Consider the following 20,272-nt stretch of genomic DNA (forward strand, 5'->3'; position numbering starts at 1 on the left):
AATTTTTTTGTTTTTGTAACTTAGCACCATTTATATGGAAGGCCTTTCTCAAAGTCTCATGCAAATAAACTGGTTCTTTGTATATTCAGAGAGCTCCTCAGCTTTTTTTCCATAGTTTCAATCAAGCATCCTGTATTTCTAAATGCTGACATCACAAATGTGCCTTGTTCACGAAGAGCTGATAGGACAGTCACCTCTAAAGTTGGAATATAAAGAAATAAAAGTAGTTGTGGTGTCCCTGAAGGGTGGGTTGGGAGAAGGAGTGGGAGTTAGAGTAGGATAGAAAGACAGAAAGGCCAATGACAAAGCTGTTCATGGTCTAAGTGCTCCTCTTCAGGATTGTCTTGAGTTTATGGTTGTTATAACCCAGAACCTCATCTTCAGCTTTCCGTGGTCAAAGCACCATTTTATCAAGGTTTCTTGGACGTGATCAATATCTACAGGACACCAGCAACATGCCCTAGAAAAAGCACATTTGAGTTGGAAGACCTATGTATAATTTCTACCTTTGTCACTATGGATTTGGACAAATTCCTCTTCTATAAAATAAAATTAATAATAACCCCTGGGTTGTTGTGAGGATTAAATGAAATAAGGTACATGAAAACAGCATTTTTTGGTTGTCAGTATCCGGATTTAAGTCACCAGACACAACTTTATTACCTAGGGACCATCTACCTTGCCTATAACAGGGATACATGCATCAGCTGTTTGAGGCACTCCTTTCTTATGGCCAATGTATCTGCAAAACTTACTTAGTAATTGGAGAGTTATCTGATGGGTAGAGTTAAATGGTGATCTTGAAGAAAGGTATCCTTATAGCTACCACTTACTGGGCATCTATTCCAAACAAGGCTCTTTGATAAAACATTTATGCATGATTTGTAGCCCTTTTATCATCCCTACAAGGTAGATATTAATATCTCCAATGTACACATGAGGAATATGAGGCTTAGAGCCAAAGACGTTAAGTTGCCCTAGGAAAAACAGGTAAGCCCTTTTTGTCTGCTCCATGAAGCTCATTCCTGTTACAATGAATTAGATCACAACATATCTTCCAGTAGCTACATTTTACTCTCTTAAAATAGATTTAGAATATGACTCAGTGCTTTGATGAGATCTGGGACAGGCATTTGCAAACTGTCATTGGTGTGTCATTTAAAAAAATATCCAGTCCCAGAAGTTCTAGGCCTTTATGGGGGTTTGGACCATCATTCCCATCCTCCATTACATGTCAAGTTTTAAATTTAAACCAGAACCAATAAGTGGAAAAGGAAGCCAGTAAAAATTATTGGTGGTCTGGAAAGGGGTCTGGGGAAACTCCCATGTAATGATTTTGAGCTTGTCTTCCCTTGCTGAGGGCTCTGATTATCATTATTATTATTTTAACCAAGGCCCAAACCTGCTTTAAGTTGCCTTTGCTTAAACAAGTTGTTTATAAAATATTTGTTCCTTGGTTTTCATATCTGTCAAATGGGGATAAAATGAAGATGCAAATAATAGCTACACATGAGACTATGCATTTAGTCCATTTCAACAAACTTTTATTATGTATTCATCTCTAAGACTTGTGCTAAATACTATATGTGAAAATATTTATAAACTGTGAAAAGCAATACTAAAAAAATACAATGTGTTGTTTTTGATTTACTATGAATCACACAGTGATTATAACAGTAATAATTCCTTATATTTCCTCCACATTTTCCACATTGATCTGCTCATTTTTCTTTTTTTTTTAAAGTTTATTTATTGAGAGACAGAAAGAAAGCACAAGAGTGGAGGAAGAGCAGAGAGAGAGGGAGAGAGAGAGAGAGAGAGAGAATCCCAAGCAGGCTCTGCACTGTCATTGAGGAGCTGGATGTGGGGCTTGAACCCACAAACCATGAGATTATGATCCAAGCCACCTCAGGTGCCCCTGATATGCTCCTTTTTATTTATGAGAAGCTAAGGCTTAAAAAGGTTAAATGGTTTTCATCAAAATAAAAAGCTCTGCACAGCGAAGGAAACAATCAGCAAAACTAAAAGGCAATCAATGGAATGGGAGAAGATATTTGCAAATGACATATCAGATAAAGGGTTAGTATCCAAAATCTATAAAGAGCTTATCAAACTCAACACCAAAAAACAAATAATCCAGTGAAGAAATGGGCAAAAGACATGAATAGACACTTCTTCAAAGAAGACATCCAGATGGCCAACCGACACATGAAAAAATGCTCAACATCACTCATCATCAGGGAAATACAAATCAAAACCACAATGAGATACCACCTCACACCTGTCAGAATGGCTAACATTAACAACTCAGGCAACAACAGATGTTGGCGAGGATGTGGAGAAAAAGAATCTCTTTTGCACTGCTGGTGGGAATGCAAACTGGTGCAGCTACTCTGGAAAACAGTATGGAGTTTTCTCAAGAAATTAAAAGTAGAACTATCCTACGACCCAGCAATTGTACTACTAGGTATTTATCCAAGGGATACAGGTATGCTGTTTCGAAGGGGCACATGCACCCCAATGTTTATAGCAGCACTATCAACAATAGCCAAAGTATGGAACGAGCCCAGATGTCCATCGATGGATGAATGGATAAAGAAGATGTGGTATATACATACAACAGAGTATTACTTGGCAATCAAAAAGAATGAAATCTTGCCATTCGCAACTACATGGATGGAACTAGAGGATATTCTGCTAAGTGAAATTAGTCAGTCAGAGAAAGACAAATATCATATACTCATACGAGGACTTTAAGATACAAAACAGATGAACATAAGGGAAGGGAGGCAAAAATAATATAAAAACAGGGAGGGGGACAAAAACATAAGAGAGTATTAAATATGGAGAATACACAGAGGGTTACTGGAGGGGTTGTGGGAGGGGGGATGGGCTAAATGGGTAAGGGGCATTAAGGAATCTACACCTGAAATCATTGTTGCACTCTATGCTAACTAACTTGGATGTAAATGTAAAAAAAATTAAAAAATGTTTTTAAGTTAAAAAAAAAAAGAAAGAACACGTGGCCCTGGAAACTTTAGGGACAGTAAGAAATGAAACTGATGCAGATCAGCTTGTGTTCATGGCTTAGCATTGCATTTTAATTAAAACATAAAATCATTAAAAAAGGTTAAATAGTTTGTTTGAGGTCTCACACGAAATGATTCCAATATGCTTTTTACTACCCCAACTGCCTTCTAGAAGACTCTATACATGAGGAACTCCACTCTATCCAACCAGGAGTATTATCTCATATTTCATATCATTTGGAGGAACTTCTTTGAATAGCAAGTGAATTTGTATTTCTCACGGTAACTTACTCCATGGCTTTCAAACTTCTTAACCCACACTACATCTTTAGGCATTTTCACATATGTTACTTCATTCATCCTCACAGTAACTCTAAGATTTTACAGCTAGTAAATGGTGGAGCTAGAATTGTAACCTGGATGTTTTTGATGTCCAAGCCCTGTTTATTCTGCTATGCTATACTGCTTTGGTTATTAGCTGTATAACTTTGGACAAGTCATTTAACCCCTGTAACCTTCATTTACTGCATATATAAAGTGGGTTTATGCCTTTTAAGGTTGTTGTGAAGCTCAAATGTGATCATGTAAAATAGGAGAGTCAAATAGAAACATCAGTTGTGGTTATAGCTGATAAATGTATCAAGGTAGAATAGTTTAAAACAGTATCTCCCTTTCCCCCTTGAGTTAAAAAGGATAACAGCAAAAAAGCCAAAGGAGACTCTTTAATAAGTGGTTGTTCACCAGACATGCATGGCTGGCTCTGTATGGCTGCACCTTGTAAAAAGGGGGTGGAGTAAGGAGTTTCTGGGGGCATTTCTGGGGTGGTTTGCCTATGGTGGCAAAGGTCTAAAAATTTAGGTGAGGCTTACTCCATCATATGGGTCTTGTTCAGTTGGCTCTCCTGGTAGGTCAAATGAGGACCGCTATGATAATGGTGACAAGAGCATGGGCCTGATAGAGTTGTGGTTTGTTGATGTGGGAAGCCACCATGACTGAGAAAGGAAGACCAATTCTGGGCAAAAACATTTGTTGAGGCCTACTCTGTGGTAGGCTAAACTGAGAGTGGGATGTAGTAATGAGTCAGCCCCCTGTCCTCAAGGATTTTATAGTGTAGTGGGGTACAGAAAAGCCCTTAATTCTTAAAAACAAGGCAGAGTATAATAAGGATCATATCAGAGCAACTAGGAGGTGAAGTGGGAGTTCCCAGAAGTCTTCTTAAAGTAGGTGGCATATAAGCCAGGTCTTTAAAAATCAGGGTTTCTAGGAACTGGTTGGTAATTCCAACTGAAGATGGCAGTATGAGATAGTGTAGAATATGTTATGTTTAACACAGGTGAGAACAAAGGTATTTATTGAGTACATGCTTTATGCTAGGGTCTGATGATATAGAGATATATCAGAAATAGTCCTTGCCATTGAGGAGCTCTCAGTCTAGAAGGGTAGGCAGATGTAAAGAGTCATTAGAGTGATAATGACTTCGTAAGGTAGAGAAGAAATCTTAAAGAAGAGTGTGTAACTCTGACTTGCAGAGGTCAGGAGATGCTTTGCAGAGGGGAAGATATTTGAGCAAGTGTTCAGAAAGTAGAAGTTTGCTGGGTGGACTATGGGAGGAGTTAGGTATGCTGCAGGTACCTGAGCAAGTCCCGGCGCTCTTTTATTGAACAATATAAGTGTGTCAGGCAGCAAGCAGGCAAGAAAATTATTTCTCCACCCTTCCCACTTGGTTTTTGGCTCCTGGATGGAATGACTTAAAAGTCTTCTTTTTCTTTCTATTTAAAAAAATTTTTTTTTACGTTTATTTTTCGAGAGAGCAAGAGAGTGAGTGTATGGGAGGGGCAGAGAGAGAGGAGAGAGAGAAAGAGAGAAAGAGAGAGAGAGAGAGAGAGAGAGAGAGAATCCCAAGCAGTCTCCCCACTGCCAGCGCAAGGAGACTGATGCGGGGTTTGAACTCATGAACCTGTGAGATCATGATCTGAACCGAAATCAAGAGTCAGATGCTTAACCGACTGAGTCATCCAGGTGCCCCAAAAGTCTTCTTTTTCAGTATAGCATCCTAATACCAGCTGGTTAAATGAAAGGTTTTGGAGTCAGACCTTGATTCTAATCTGGCTCTCTAATCAGCTGTATGACCTTAGGTAAAATACTTATTTGTGTCTCAGTTCCTTCTATTCATAACCTTGAAAGATAAAGTGTCTAGCACAGAGTCTAGCATATATAAAGTACTGTTATTTCTATCATGATTTCATTTAGTTTTCACAAGCAACCTGGACTTTGGGTATAATTTCCTCTATTTCTCAGAAGCAGAAGCTTAGGGTAGGTAGGTGGCCTGCCTAAAGCCTACACAGCCCGTCCGCCTTACTTTTATATCCGCACCGGGTTTTCTCAGGCGGCCCCGGTGGGTGGGGGTGGGGTGAGGTGGGGTTGTGTAAGGCTCCGGTCCGGCAGCTCAAATTCCGGCGCCAGGATTTGGGCGCTGCCACGCCGGCGCCGGGCGGGCGGGGCCAGGCGGGGCGGGGCGGGCAAGAGGAGGGAAGTTGTCGAAGTTAGGGGAGACGCCCGCCCGCCTGCCCGGGCCTCGCCTCTGACCGCTCCCTCCGCCTCCTCCCCGCCCCGAGCCCCAGTCTACCCGTCCTTCCTTCCCCTCCTGTGCATGATGGAAACACCATGGCTGCGGCGGCCCAGTTCTCCTTGACACAGGTAACGCCGCCCGCCCGTCCGGCTCGGTCGGCCGGTGTCCCCAACCCGGCCCCCTCCCCCACCGTCCTGTGGTTCACCGACCCGGGCAGTTTCTCTCGCCCCGGGCGGGGTGGCCGATGGTGAGAGCGAGAGCGTGTGTATATGTGCGAGTGTGAGACACTGTGACTGAGGGAGGGCGCCATCCCGAGCCCGCAGCTCCGCGGCTGCAGCCTTGACCCCGCCCCACACTACCCCCCCACCCCAGCGCCGGGTCCCGCCGCCCCTACGTCCCACAGCTGAGTGGACCGTGCCCCCTACCCTGCTCAGCTGACGTCTGGCCCCTCTCACTCCACGCAGCTTTCACCCAGCCAGGAAGTTTCCTTCTTCCAGGCCAGACGCACTCCAGGTGAGCTCCTGTTGAGCTCGCGCGGATCAGCCTCACCCCCGGTCAGCCCTTGCCCCGCACGAGGCTGGTCTCTGGGCCATGCAGAGCGCTTCCCGTAGTTAATACTCACCTTCCAGACCTAGACGCCCAGGGCCCTCTCTAAGCCAGTCTTTCCTCTCGAAACTGGCCTTTTCCCACTGGAGTCCAGTGAAAGCCCTCCCTTCCCCAGCAGTTTCTGATAGTCAGCCTCTCTTCCAAGTCTGTCTTATTCTCAACTGCTTACCCTGCTAGCCTCTTCCTGAGTTCAGCCTCTTCCTCTCCTGATCAGGTTTCCTTCTGGGTCAGACCCCCCCAGTTCCGTCTCTTCCTGCTTCTACTCTTACCCGGTGGGCTTCACTTAATCGCTGCCCACACGGATAACAGGGAAACATCCTTTTACAGGTGTGATGGTTCCACCAGTCTTGGTGCTGGGAACGACTATAGAGATCACTCATTATGGGCGAACCTGTTCTCGGGGTCTTTCCTCTTGTCTTTCTGTTGTAGAGTCCAGTCCTTGTGCTTCCCAGAAAACCTTGTGCTTCAACATCATTCACTCTGGGAAGCCTTGTTCCTCCTTGTCTGTAAAGAAAGCCAATTGTAATCTTTTCATGATGTTCAGGATGATGAGGAGGTGACATGCACCTGTCAGTCTCTTCCTGCTCCTCTGACCAAAACTCACCCTCAACCTCAAATTCTCAGTTTGTTCTCCCCAAAGCTGGGGAGTGACCATGTACTCCCCATAGAGGCCCACCACAGCCTTTCTTCCTGCCTTATATCTCCCTGCCACCTTGTAGTCTCCTTGGCCTAGATTTGTGAGTGCTTATACATTTGGGCCTTGGAGTTTTCTGTGTTGGAGCGGAAGGCTTTGGAGTGTTTCATTTAGCACTCTGGGATAGAGAAACTGAGTGAAAAAAATGTTTTCTTTCTCTGGAGTCACCTATAAACATGTACCTCAGGTAAAATAACTAACTTCAGTTTGCAGGATTTCTCAGTTTCCTAAGTGAAGTCTGTTTGTTTCCCAGTTTTCTTGGTGTTGCTTATCGTATTTTGACAAGCAGATGACAGAGGAGAATCCTTGGAATGTGGCAGTTTAGTTTTGGCGGTGAATCCCTTTGGAAGGATCATCCTGAAACTCAAATAAGAGTAGTGGCAACATTGACTTTTGGGTGTTCACTTCTTATGAGTCTAGTTAGTGACTTGCATTATATAAGATCCTGTTGGCAGGCTCCTGCTCTCTGGTTGTGTTGGCCAATTCAGGCAGTTTTCCCCTCTTGAAGTTTTTTTCTCTCGAAGTCTTCTATAGATTTGTTTCTTAGTTGTGTGCATACTTTATTCTCTCCCTGGGTAATACTGTGTTTTTAGTTTCTGTTTACTATCATTCATCTTTGGAAATTTTCTTCAGGCTCTGTCAGTTTTATAGACAGTTAAATAATTTAAATATGTTCTTGTGGTTATGTATTTAAATATTAACATGTACACATGGTAAATACTGAATCAGTATTATCCTTCAGTGTCTCACATATGAGAGAATGTACGTTGATGGTTCCTTTATACTGATAATTCAAATTAAATCAATTTAGAATATTTTGATTTTAAGACATTAAGAAGCAATAAGATACATGTAAAGGGACATGAAAAAGAACCTAAGTGTTAATATACCCTAATGTGCCTCCTTGTTATTTTAAAACTTTTCTAATTTGTATATTTTCAATTTAATTTTTTAACTACTTGAAGCAAATAAACTAAGATAATCAGCCTGGTTTCACATTCATTATTGATCTATTTGTGTTATACTCACTGCCTCCCCCCTCACTCCCCACCCCCCCACCCCCCCAACACACACACTTAGACATAGGCATACTCAAGAGAGAAATCCTCCAGGGCAGGGACATCTTTTAATTCATCTCTCTTCCTCAGTGCCCATCTGGAAGAAAGTGATTAAAAACTGTCTTATGAATGACTGCAAATTTTAAAGGGCTCTGTGACAGTTAAAAGATTAGACAGGTGCTTGGGTTGGTTTCTGCCCCTGGTCGTGAGATAATAATGGTTTTGGAGTAGGTTCTTTCATTCAACAAATATTTGTTAAGTACCTATTATGTGCTAGGCACTATGCTGGGATTGTCTTGTTTATAATATTTTGCCTTTATCAGTTAAGCAAAACTGGCAGTTTGGGGGGGAAAATGTGAAAAATATTTTAATTTATTCCTTCCTTCCTCTTTCCCTGCCTGACAACCAACTTGCCAACTCCCCAGCCACCAAAATAAATCATCTAAATTATCATATTCTAGCTCCTAGAGAGGATAGAATACTAGAGTAGTGAAATGTTAGTTCCAGTCTCGGATATGCCAAAAGCTAACTCTATGGCATTGAGTTAGGTCTCCAGGGCCTCGATTTTCTTAATTTTAATAGTCATTCAACAAAAAGTTGTTGAACATTCACTATGTGCTAGGAATTATTCTAGGTACTGCGGCTATACTAAGGAACAAAATACATAACAATTCCTGGAGACAAAACATGGAACTTATATTCTAGTAGGGGAGTTTGAATTAGCTGATTTAAGGACCTTTCCCACTAACATTCTTTTTTATAGATAATATTCTATGATTTATAGCTCTAGTGGGACTTTCCCAGGGTACTTTAGTGTTATATAGCCTTAGTGTTTTCTAATTTCAGTTGTCTTCACTAGGCATTCTATTTTATTCTAATCAGTAAGAAGTGAAACTTGAGTGAGAGAGATCTTGTGATTTTTTTGCTTTGTGGTGATAGATTACAAAAAAGATATTAATACTTTCTCTCCTTAAGCTTTTCCAATTGCCCATTTCTTCCTCAAGCCTGTATCCTTAATAATACTCTCAGTCTTTCTTACTATATGTAAGGAATACTTACTATATATACAAGGGTGTTACTATATGCAAGGGGTTTTACTTCATTTAACACTCAGTTTTACAAATGAGGGAAGTAATTTACATGAGCCTAGTATGTGGTGGATCTGAGATTTGAACCAAAGATTTCAAAAGCTATTTTATTCTACTTCTCTGCGTACTAAATGCTTGGCATATCCAATGCTCCCTTGTATTTTTGATGCTTTTTTTCAGTAAATGGCCTATTGTCCTAATTAGATAGTAAACTTCTTGAGGCTGGAAGCCATGTCTTTTGCCTCTGAATCGCCAATGTCTTGGTATGTTGACAGTACAATTGTGGGTACACAAGTGGTGTTCTTGATGATGATAAATTTTTATTTTATTGAAATATGACATGATATGAGTATTTTAAATGATCTTCCTGCAGTTCAGCTTTATGCTGAAGTTTTCTTGTTAATTTAGCAAGAATTCTTTTTTAATAATAAAAAAACCCTTAGGTGGCTCCTACCTGGCTACGTTAGTAGAGCATGTGACTCTTAATCTTGGGGTTGTGAGTTCGAGACCCATGTTGGGAGTGGAGGTTACTTAAAAAAAAAAATAGAATCTTTAAAAACATTTTTGGATGTAATGAATTATATTGGGGCACCTGGGTGGCTCAGTAAGGTAAGCATCAGACTCTTGATTTTGGCTCAGGTCATGATCTCACGATTTATGAGATCAATCCCTGTGTTGGGCTCCTGCTATGCTTGGGATTTTTTCTCTTCCTCTCTCTCTGCCCCTCCCCTGTGTGCTCTCTCTCTCTCAAATAAATAAATAAACATTTTAAAAAATAGAGGCCCTTAGAATGGGACTTAATTGAAAAAATCTTAGTAAATGGTCTAAAACAATAAATGCTCTAAGAATACTTTTCTTTTTAATGCTTTTTTTTTTTAATTGCCAGAGTGATAATAACTGCTTTATAGAAACTGGTAGTTGGAGGAGAAATCTCTCAGAATTTCAGTTTGTGGTGTTTGTTTTCAATTTCATTAAAGAAAAAAATACATGATGTATATTAATGTGCCATCTTAGTGGTTTAACAGTTATGACAGTAAATATCAGGACAGAGCATAAAAATTACAACATGTTCTCAGAAGCAGAAAGAGTATTTATTTAACATGACATATTATTTGAGTTCCTACTATGGGAAGGGCACAATAATGATATTTTTCTTCTGTTCCTGAAATTATAGTCCAGTATACTCAGGAAATCCATACTTCCTTGAGTGATATTCAGCCGTTCTCAAAAATGGCTTGGAATGTCCAGCATTTGGGAGGAGTTGTCATAGTTAAAATTAATTAGGAACAGTTGGGTTGGCCCAATACAGAGTCTCCCAGGAGTAACCTAAGAGTGTTATTTCTTTGTTTTCACTCTATTTGCAGACAGAACAATAATGGGCTAAAATAGTAGAAAAAGATTGAGCATCTTTATTTAGTAACAAATCATAGTTCTAATCTCCTTTCTCACTAGTAGTCTGATTTAAGGACTTAATCTAAGGTGTTATACTTGCTTTCAAGGAATTAAACACAGTTACACACTTCTTTGTTTTGTGAGTTTTGCACTTAATATTGGAACTTTGGAAACCAGAAGCAGGAAAATGAGTTGAGTGAGAGGCAGAATGAGAGAAAGAGAAATATCTGGTTACCTGGAGAGTTGGTAGAAATAAATGAAAAGTTAATCCAAGCAGAGTTCATTAGGCAAACCCATACACTGGAATTGCATCTTAAAGTGGTTAAAGTCTTATCAACAAGATAAAATATTATGTCTTCATTAAAAATTATTTTTATTAGGAGCTTGTAATAATTTGAAGAATGTTGTCATTTGAATGCTGTGTTACAAAGTGGAGACATTTTATTTAGAAAAATGATCTAACCCAGTTAAGCATGCATAGAAAAAAGACTGGAAGAAAAAGAAAGGACCAAGATTTTATAAGAGCATGGTTATAGTTTTTTTATTTACCTTCTTTTCAACAGTGTGTATTTCTTCTGGAGTCTGCTGATTTAGCGTTTCTGTATGATAACTTTTTTTGACTATTTACTGTTAAATTGAAATGAATGTATATAAAGTGAAAATCTGTGTTCTAAGATTACACTCACATTTCATCTTAAACATTCCCATCTTTACATTTAGAGAGATTGGTCAGAAGAATGAATAATAGAAACTATTGTTATAATTGGCTTGGAGAATTGTCAGAGGACTAATTTATAATTTTGTGTGCTGCTTTATAATTTACAAAGAATTTTATGCTCTCTTATTTGATTTTCCCAATAACCAATAAGCTGGGCTATTACTGTCATTTCAAGTTGGAGAATACTAAGGCTCAGAATTTGTGACTTAAGTTTTACAGTCAGTAAATAAAAGCATAAGCCCATGTTAAAAAAAAATTCAAACAATACCCATAAAAGTCTCCTTCCTGTTCTGGGCCCTCAGTCTCCTTCCCTGAGGCAGTCATTCTTGCCACTTTGTTTTGTGTATTTCCAGCAATAATCTGTGATGTATGTGTAAGTATGCATAATTTTTCTTTTTAGTAAGCTGCATATTGTTTCACAGCTTATTATTTATTTATTTATTATTATTTTAGCTTAGTCTAGGAGATTGTTCTATACTAGCACATATAGTTCTCCCTCATTATTTTAAAAACTTTAGGATCGGGGCACCTGGGTGGCTCAGTTGGCTAATGTCATGATCTTGCAGTTTGTGGGTTCGAGCTCTGCGTCTGGCTCTGTGCTGACAGCTCAGAGCCTGGAGCTTGCTTCGGATTCTGTGTCTCCCTGTCTTTCTGCCCCTCCTCTGCTTGCACTGTCTCTCTCTCTCTCTCAAAAATAAACAAACATTAAAAATAAATAAATAAGTAAATAAATAAATAAAACTTTAGGATCTTGCCTTATATAAATATACTGTAATTAGCCACCTAATGGTGGATATATATGTTGTTTCCAATTGTTTTCTATATTATTGAAGTGCTGGAATGAATATTCTTTTGCACACCTTAGTGAACAGGTATATGTACATTAGTTTTTGGTGGGTATAATTGTTGGGCCAAAGGATATTTGGATAGATATTACTAATTTGCATTCAGAAAGGTTGTACCAGCAGCAGTCTGAATGTGCCTTTTCCTGTATAGCTTCATAAGTATAGTATTTTAGCAAACTTTTATTCATTGTCAACCTGATATAGAAAAATGATGTTAAAATTAACCTTATACGTTGTACTTTCCTTTTACATAAATGTGAACTTTTAAATACTTTGTACAAAAGTAAGGTAGAAGTAAGATATAAGAAACTTAACTTTGTGATATAAGTAATGCTTTCATAAATTGAAAGTGCATTTAAAAATTGAAGGTTGGAGCTCATTTAAAAACTTGTTTTTTATATGGTACAGGTATACAAAGAAAAGTAAGCCTTACTTCCTCCCCTGTTAGATTGAGGATTTTGTAAGGGGAAGTTAATGGTACCAGGAGTCTCTCATCTGGAATAATCAAGACGCTTATGTCTGATTATGTTTCAGTAAAAATAAAAATTTGGCCAAGAACAGTGGGGCAAGGCCATACTTTTTTGGGGGAAAGCTTCTATATTACAATATTTTAGATATTTTAGATCATGGTTTTTCAACCTTGGCACTGTTGACATTTTGGGCCAGGTAATTCTTTGGTGTGGGGAGCTGTTCTTTGCATTGTGGGATGTTTTGCAGCATCCATACCCATGAGATGCTAATAGTACTCTTTCCATTTGGGACAATCAAAAATATCTCCAGATATTGCCAGATGTCTTTTGGGGAACAAAATTGCCCCTAGTTGAGCATCACTAGTTTGTTTGTTTATTTATTTATTTATTTATTTATTTATTTATTTTTAATATATGAAATTTATTGTCAAATTGGTTTCCATACAACACCCAGTGCTCATCCCAAAAGGTGCCCTCCTCAATACCAATCACCCACCCTCCCCTCCCTCCCACCCCCCATCAACCCTCAGTTTGTTTTCAGTTTTTAACAGTCTCTTATGCTTTGGCTCTCTCCCACTCTAACCTCTTTTTTTTTTTTCCTTCCCCTCCCCCATGGGTTTCTGTTAAGTTTCTCAGGATCCATATAAGAGTGAAACCATATGGTATCTGTCTTTCTCTGTATGGCTTATTTCACTTAGCATCACACTCTCCAGTTCCATCCACGTTGCTACAAAAGGCCATATTTCATTCTTTCTCATTGCCACGTAGTATTCCATTGGAGCATCACTAGTTTAAATATATACTTTTTAACCTTAGTGATCCAGTAAGGCATAAAGGAGATATAGAGATATATGCCTTCTTGGGATAGGAATGGGGGAGTAGTTTATCTTCATGTTTTTATTCCCTAGCCTGCCATGAGCCATGAATGGCTAATTGTGCATAGATTTTGAACTTAAAAAATTTACATGGTAAGAAATTGGAAATTGTGAATTTAATTTTATGTGCGATTTCTCTGCCTTCCTTAGTGTAATCTTTAGTTGTGGAACAATTCTATCTAGTGGGCTAAATAGTAATGCAAAGATACTGAAAGGAAAATAATCTTATAATAGTATTGAGAAGGAAGAGGACTAATTGTTCTTAAACTCCTAATAAGCATTATGTACTTTTAGGTGATTTCTACATTTCATTTGATCTTCATAGTCTTTATAAAATAGGAATTAATCTTCTGTATTACTTAGGGTTGTGTTGTAAGTGGTGGATATGAGATTTAAGCCCGGGCATATCTGTTCTCAAACATATTTGCTATACTGTTTCCTGTAAACACTCATTGACAATAAGTCAGACAACTTTATGAAAATGAACATTCACATGATACTATATTCCTCTATTGTTATATAAAAGGAACAAATTATTCAGAGTGTGGTATGTGTACGTGTGTGTGACAGAAAGAGGGAGAGAGAGAAGAGGTCAATATTGGGATAATAATAATAATTAATACTGAGCACTTATGTGTCAGGCACTGTTTTTAATAATCTTTACAACCTGATGAACTTTTCAGTAATCCTTACCACCTGATAACTGGATCATCCTTGTTATCTTTGTTTCACAAAAAGGAAATTTAAGCACAGAGGTGAAGTAATTTGTTCAAGGTCAAGCTGATGCTAAGTAGTGGAGCAAGAATTGTAACCCAAGTAGTGTAAACAATTCATATAAATTGAGCAAGTGTGTTGTAATTTTGAGGACAGAATAATAGCTCTAACAGATGTAATTATGATACTAATGCTTGGTTAACTGAACATACGTTCTAGGCTGCAACATCTTTTTATGTGAAAATCAACTTATCATTGCATAGCCCACACCTCTAGAAAGTGATTATTGTACCAGATAGTAGAGGGTTTTTGTAGACTTGATAGAAGGTAGTGTTACATTTTGCAACCTAGGAATTTATTACTCACGAAAACCTAAGCCTGTCTGGGTTTGTGTACATTATGCCAATATTTATTTTTAAGCTAGTATTCTCTTGGACATGTTAGTTTGGACTTGGAGTTCCTTCAGTATTTTATCGCTAAAGATGACTCCATGTTATCAGAAAAAAATTCCCTAAGAAACTATTTTATTAAATAAAACCTAGAACCACTAGACTTAAGGGTATCTGGCACTCCAAATGTGAACATTGTTGAGAGCTAGGGTGAAATAATGGGAGGTATTGGGCTTTACAGTGAGAATGTCTGAGGTTTACATCCTTTATTTGATTGTGTAGCAAGTTTCTTAGCTTCTGTTTTTTTGTTTGTTTTTTTAAGCCTATAAAATGGGGGATAAACAACTTGCAGGATTTGTTGTGAAGATTATGTGCAATAATGGATATAAATGTCCACGATCAGTTTAAATGGTAGCAGCTAATAATAATAATAATTATAATAATAACTACTACCAGCACTAGCCAAATATTTATAATCAGTGGGTTTTAGTTATTTATAGGGCTGTTAATTTTTATGAAATGTTGTACTTAGAATTTTCATAGATCATTGATACCAAGGATTATTGGTAACTTCATTTTATCTTGTATTCTGTAGGTACAGACAGCATAGGTATTTATCATTAGGCATATATGAAAAATGTGAAACTTCTGTGCACCAAAGATGCTTCTGTTATTGCTGGTTGGTCTCTTATTTCAGAAAACATTTACTGAATGCCTCCTCTATGTCATCACTGTGTTAGGCCTTAGACATACAAAGAAAATAAGGCCTAGACTCATGCATATACTAAAGTACTTTTTAGTCTTTTAGGGAGATAAACACTGACTTTCTGGGATGTTAAGTACCTTGAAAAAGGATGATAGAACTAAGGTCCTGGAGTGCTGTGGAGTCTCTTGTGATTATGATGGAACTTTTTGTGGTAATTTAGTTTTTAAATTGATTGATACTATAGATGACATTTCAGGTTGTACTTAAAGGACAACATAAAACCATAGGAACATTTGACTTAAGTCAAATTTTATTTTGGTGCATAGGGTCCACATTGGGGGATGTAACATCCATTTTCTTATGATTTATTCTCTGCTTTTTTTTTCTTTGTAATAAAGCCAGATTTTTTAACTTCGAGCATAGGACATTAGGGAGGGATTTCAAGGAATAGGCTTCAAAGAATATGTGACCTACTGTAAAATAGTATATAGAATATTCAGAGTATCAAGATTTCTATCCCAGGGATACTGACAGAAGTTTTATACAGTGGGAAGAACACTGGACTTAGTACAAGACAAATATGGATTTGAATTCTCCCTCTGCCACTGTACTCTCTGTGGGTGCCCATGGCAAGTTACCTAAACTCTCAGAACTTCCTTATGGATGATGTATATACATTGTTGAAATATAGGAGACATTCAGTAAATAGAAGTGCTGTTGTTGGGGCACCTGGGTGGCTCAGTTGGGTAAGCATCCGGCTCTTGATTTGGCTCAGGTCATGATCTCATGAACTCATGATCTCATGGTTCGTGAGATCAGGCTGCACATCGGACTCTGCGCTGACATTGTGGAGCCTGCTTGGGAATCCCTCCCTCTCTCTCTGCGCTTGCCTTGCTTGTGCTTTCTCTCTGTTTCTCAAAAATAACTTAAAACTTAAAAAAAAAATAGAAGTGTTGTTCTTATTTGCAGAACTCGTGTAAATATTGTTTTAGATATTTTCATGTCCAAAATTCTTCACTCATTGAAGAAAACTGGGACATGCAGAATAATAGTTAGGAAAAGCATGGATCACCATCTACCCCATTCTTTAAAAGTTTTAGTTTTTTTCCTTTTTTTTCCTTTTTTTTTAATTTTAGAGAGAGAGTGAGCAAGGGAGAGGAGCAGAAGAGAGAGAGAGAGAGAGAGAGAGAGAGAGAGAGAGAGAGAGAGAGAGAGAATTTTAAGCAGGCTCCATGCTCAGCACAGAGCCTGATGCAGGGCTTGATCCCATGACCTTGTGTTCATGACATGAGTTGAAATCGAGTCGGTCGCTCAACTGACTGAGCCACCCAGGCGACTCTTTACATTTTTTTAAAAAATGTTTATTTATCTTAGAGAGAGACAATGAGAGCAAGTGGGTGGGAGGGGCAGAGGGAGGTGGACAGAGGATCCAAAGTAGGCTCTGTGCTGACCACAGCGAGCCCGGTGTGAGCTAGAACTCACAAGCTGTGACATCATGACCTGAGTCGAAGTCAGGCACCCCTCTTTACATGTTTTTTAATGTTTGTTTGTTTGTTTGTTTTGAGAGAGACAGAGACAGAATGCAAGTGGGTTAGGGACAGAGAGAGAGGGAGACACAGAATCTGAAACAGGTTCCAGGTTCTGAGCTGTCAGCACAGAGCCCGATGTAGGGCTCAAACTCATGAGCTGTGAGATCATGACCTGAGCCTAAGTAGGCCGCTCAACTGACTGAGCCACCCAGGCGCCCCATCTTTACATGTTTTTTAAAATGTAGTTATAACCTGGCTCTCTCCACACACACACACACACACACACACACACACACACACACACACGCACAATTTTGTAATGTTTTCCTTAACATTATAGGTGTTTTTCTATGTGATTGTCATAGCATCTTTTTAATGTCTTTAGACTGTATTCATTAATTGGATGTTTTATAGTTTACTTAAGCCCTCACGAATAATAGCAATTGATATATAAATCATAATTAATGCTGTTGCAAATAACCTTTCATATACCATTTGCTGAATTCTTTTTCGTAGAGTTATAGATGGTATTTACCACATAATTAAATTATTTTTCTATATATACCTTTGGGTTTTTTTTTTTTTTTTATACCTTTGGGTTTTGAAGTTAAACTTGAGTAATTTTTGTTTGGTGTATGTTTATAAGATCTTGAATCGCAAAGCGGAAAGCAGTATTTTACTCAGATAGGAACAATAATCTTAAAAATACTATTGTGAAGGAATTAAGTTGAATATATTTAATTTGGCTGCAAACTACATTTATAGTTTGTGAAGTTCACTTAGCATAGGAAATTGGCATTAAAAATTGTAGCTTGAAGAAGATTGGATGATTTCAGTTTGCTTACAGTTTTCATCCTTTTTTGTAGGCTGGGTTGCTTTCATTCTTAGTCTTGTTCTCTACATTCTGTTCCATGTTTTTGTTTTTTTGCTTTTTTTTTTTTATTCTGGCACACTTTTATGCAGGGCCTTGTAAGACCTGGGGGTGGATTCTGAACCATCTGGCACTTGAGAACAGTTCAAAAACTTAACTTTATTGACTGTACTTTGAGCCAGACTTGTTTAAAATGTCCTGGCTTGTCTCTGTGCTTGACAGTTTTTTTTTTTCTTTTATATTCTGACAGCTTTTTATGACTATTTTCTTCCTTATTTTAGTATAGGAATTTTACCAGTATCAGTATTTGTAGATTAAGATGGACAAGATTTATTTTCCTATAACCACACACACACACACACACACACACACACACACACACAACACTTATAAAGAAAACTTCCCAAAATATTTTATTTTTTAAAATAAGTGTATGATTGGCATGACTTATATACTTATACATGTTTAATAACTATTAAAAATATTTTAAAATTATTTTTTAAGTAGTAATTATAGCTTTTCATCATGAGGCTAGGTGGAAAGAAAAGCATACTCTGGAATTGTAAATTTACTGAAAATTGTTTAATTGTTAACAAGCTTTCTTTGAGCTTCCCGCTGTATTGTTTTAGCATTTTAAAAAATTTTTTACTTTTTAAAGAAACTTATTGACATATATATAATCTATATATCATACAATTTACCCATTTAAAAAATGCACTTAAGTGACTTTTAGTCTATTCATAGATGTGTGCAATCATCATCACCACAGGCAATTTGAGAACATTTTTATCACCTCAGAAAGAAACCTTGTACCCTTTAGGTATCATCCTCTTCTCTTCCATGCTTTTCCCAGTCCTAAACAACCACTAATCTATTTTCTGTCTCAATTAGATTTTCTTATTCTGGACTTTGTGTGAATGGAATCATGTACTATGTGGACTCTTGTGACTGGTTTCTTTCTCTCTCTCTCTCTCTTGTTTTTTTTTTTTTTAACTTGTTTCATTTTTTATTTTTTTAAATTTACATTCAAATTAGTTAGCATACAGTGCAACAATGATTTCAGGAGTAGATTCCTTAGTGCCCCTTACCCATTTAGCCCATCCCCCCTCCCACAACCCTATCAGTAACCCTCAGTTTGTTCTCCATATTTATGAGTCTCTTCTGTTTTGTCCCCCTCCCTGTTTTTATATTATTTTTGTTTCCCTTCCCTTATGTTCATCTGTTTTGTCTCTTAAAGTCCTCATATGAGTGAAGTCATATGATTTTTGTCTTTCTCTGACTGACTAATTTCACTTAGCATAATACCCTCCAGTTCTATCCATGTAGTTGCAAATGGCAAGATTTCATTCTTTTTGATTGCCGAGTAATACTCCATTGTATATATATACTACATTTTCTTTATCTATTCATCCATTGATGGACATTTGGGTTCTTTCCATACTTTGGCTATTGTTAATAGTGCTGCTATAAACATGGGGGTGCATGTGTCCCTTTGAAACAGCACACTTGTATCTCCTGGATAAATGACTAGTAGTGCTATTGCTGGGTCGTAGGGTACTTCTTTTTTGAGTTTTTTGGAGAACCTCCATACTGTTTTCCAGAGTGGCTGTACCAGCTTGCATTCCCAGGTTTCTTTCTCTTAACATAATGTTTCTGAGGTTTATCCAAGTTGTAGTAAGTATCAGTATTCATTACTTTTTGTGGCCAAATAATATTTCATGGTACAGTTATACTACATTTTCTTTATCCATTCATCTGTTGATGGACATTTGGGTTGTTTTCTCCTTTGGCTATTATAAATAATCTGCTATGAACATTCATGTTCAGGTTTTTGTGTGGATATATCCACACAAATTAGTGTGTGTGTTTTTATATCTGCTGGATATTTATCAGGTCACATAGTAACTTTATGATTTATTGCTTGAGGAATTGCCAGACTGTTTTCCAAAGCAGCGGCACCAGTTTACATTCCCACCAGCTGTGTATGAGGTTCCACATCCTCTTTAATAATTGTTATTTGACTTTTCGATTCCAGCTGTGCTCAGAATCCTAGTGGCTGTGAAATAGTATCTCATTGTGGTTTTGATTTCATTTCTCTGATGACAGATGATGCCTACCATTTTTTCATGTGCTTTTTAGCCATTTGTATATCTTCTTTGGAGTAATGTTCATTGATGTCCTTTGCCAGTTTTTCAATTGGGTTATTTGTCTTCTTGTTATTGAGTTGTAAGTATTCGTTATATATTGTATATATATATATATATATATTGTATATATATCTTTTGAGATATATGATTTGCAAATATTTTCTCCCATTCTGTGGGTTGTCTTTCTACTCTCTTGACAGTGTCTTTTGATACATACAACTTTTAAATTTTGATGAAGTCCAGTTTATCTGTTTTTTTTTTTCTTTTGTTACTTGTGCTTTTGGTGTTATATACAAGAATTTTTTGGCAAATATCAGGTCATAAAGATTTATCCCTATGTTTTCTTCTAAGGGTTTTATAATTTTAGCTTTTACATTTAGGTCTTTAATTTGTTTTGAGTTAGTTTTTTGTACATGGTGTGAGATAATGGTCCAACTTCATACTTTCGCATGGATCTCCAGTTGTCACAGCACCATTTGTTGAAAAGACTGTTCTTTCCACAACAAATGATTTTGTCAAAAATCATTTGACCATAGATGCATGAGATTATTTCTGGACTTTTAATTCTATCG

At 37.7% G+C, this 20,272-nt stretch overlaps 1 protein-coding gene across 3 annotated transcripts in view; it reads left to right on the forward strand.

Annotated features, from left to right (window-relative positions):
- Nucleotides 1-5,569: 5,569 nt before the first annotated feature.
- Nucleotides 5,570-20,272, forward strand: part of EPS15 (epidermal growth factor receptor pathway substrate 15) — a 155,022-nt gene continuing 140,319 nt past the window's right edge. For 2 of the 3 annotated variants that reach the window (XM_053895452.1, XM_019449314.2), the window contains exon 1: nt 5,573-5,726. In XM_053895452.1, coding sequence (XP_053751427.1) covers nt 5,694-5,726 — 33 coding nt within the window. In that variant the 5' untranslated portion in view covers nt 5,573-5,693. Of the gene's footprint in view, nt 5,727-20,272 lie in introns of all 3 variants that reach the window. The other variant, XM_019449315.2, reaches the window with a different exon arrangement.

The sequence above is a fragment of the Panthera pardus genome, unplaced genomic scaffold (genome assembly GCF_024362965.1).
Source record: "Panthera pardus isolate Hobbes unplaced genomic scaffold, ASM2436296v1 HiC_scaffold_11, whole genome shotgun sequence".
Taxonomy (NCBI): Eukaryota; Metazoa; Chordata; class Mammalia; order Carnivora; family Felidae; genus Panthera; species Panthera pardus.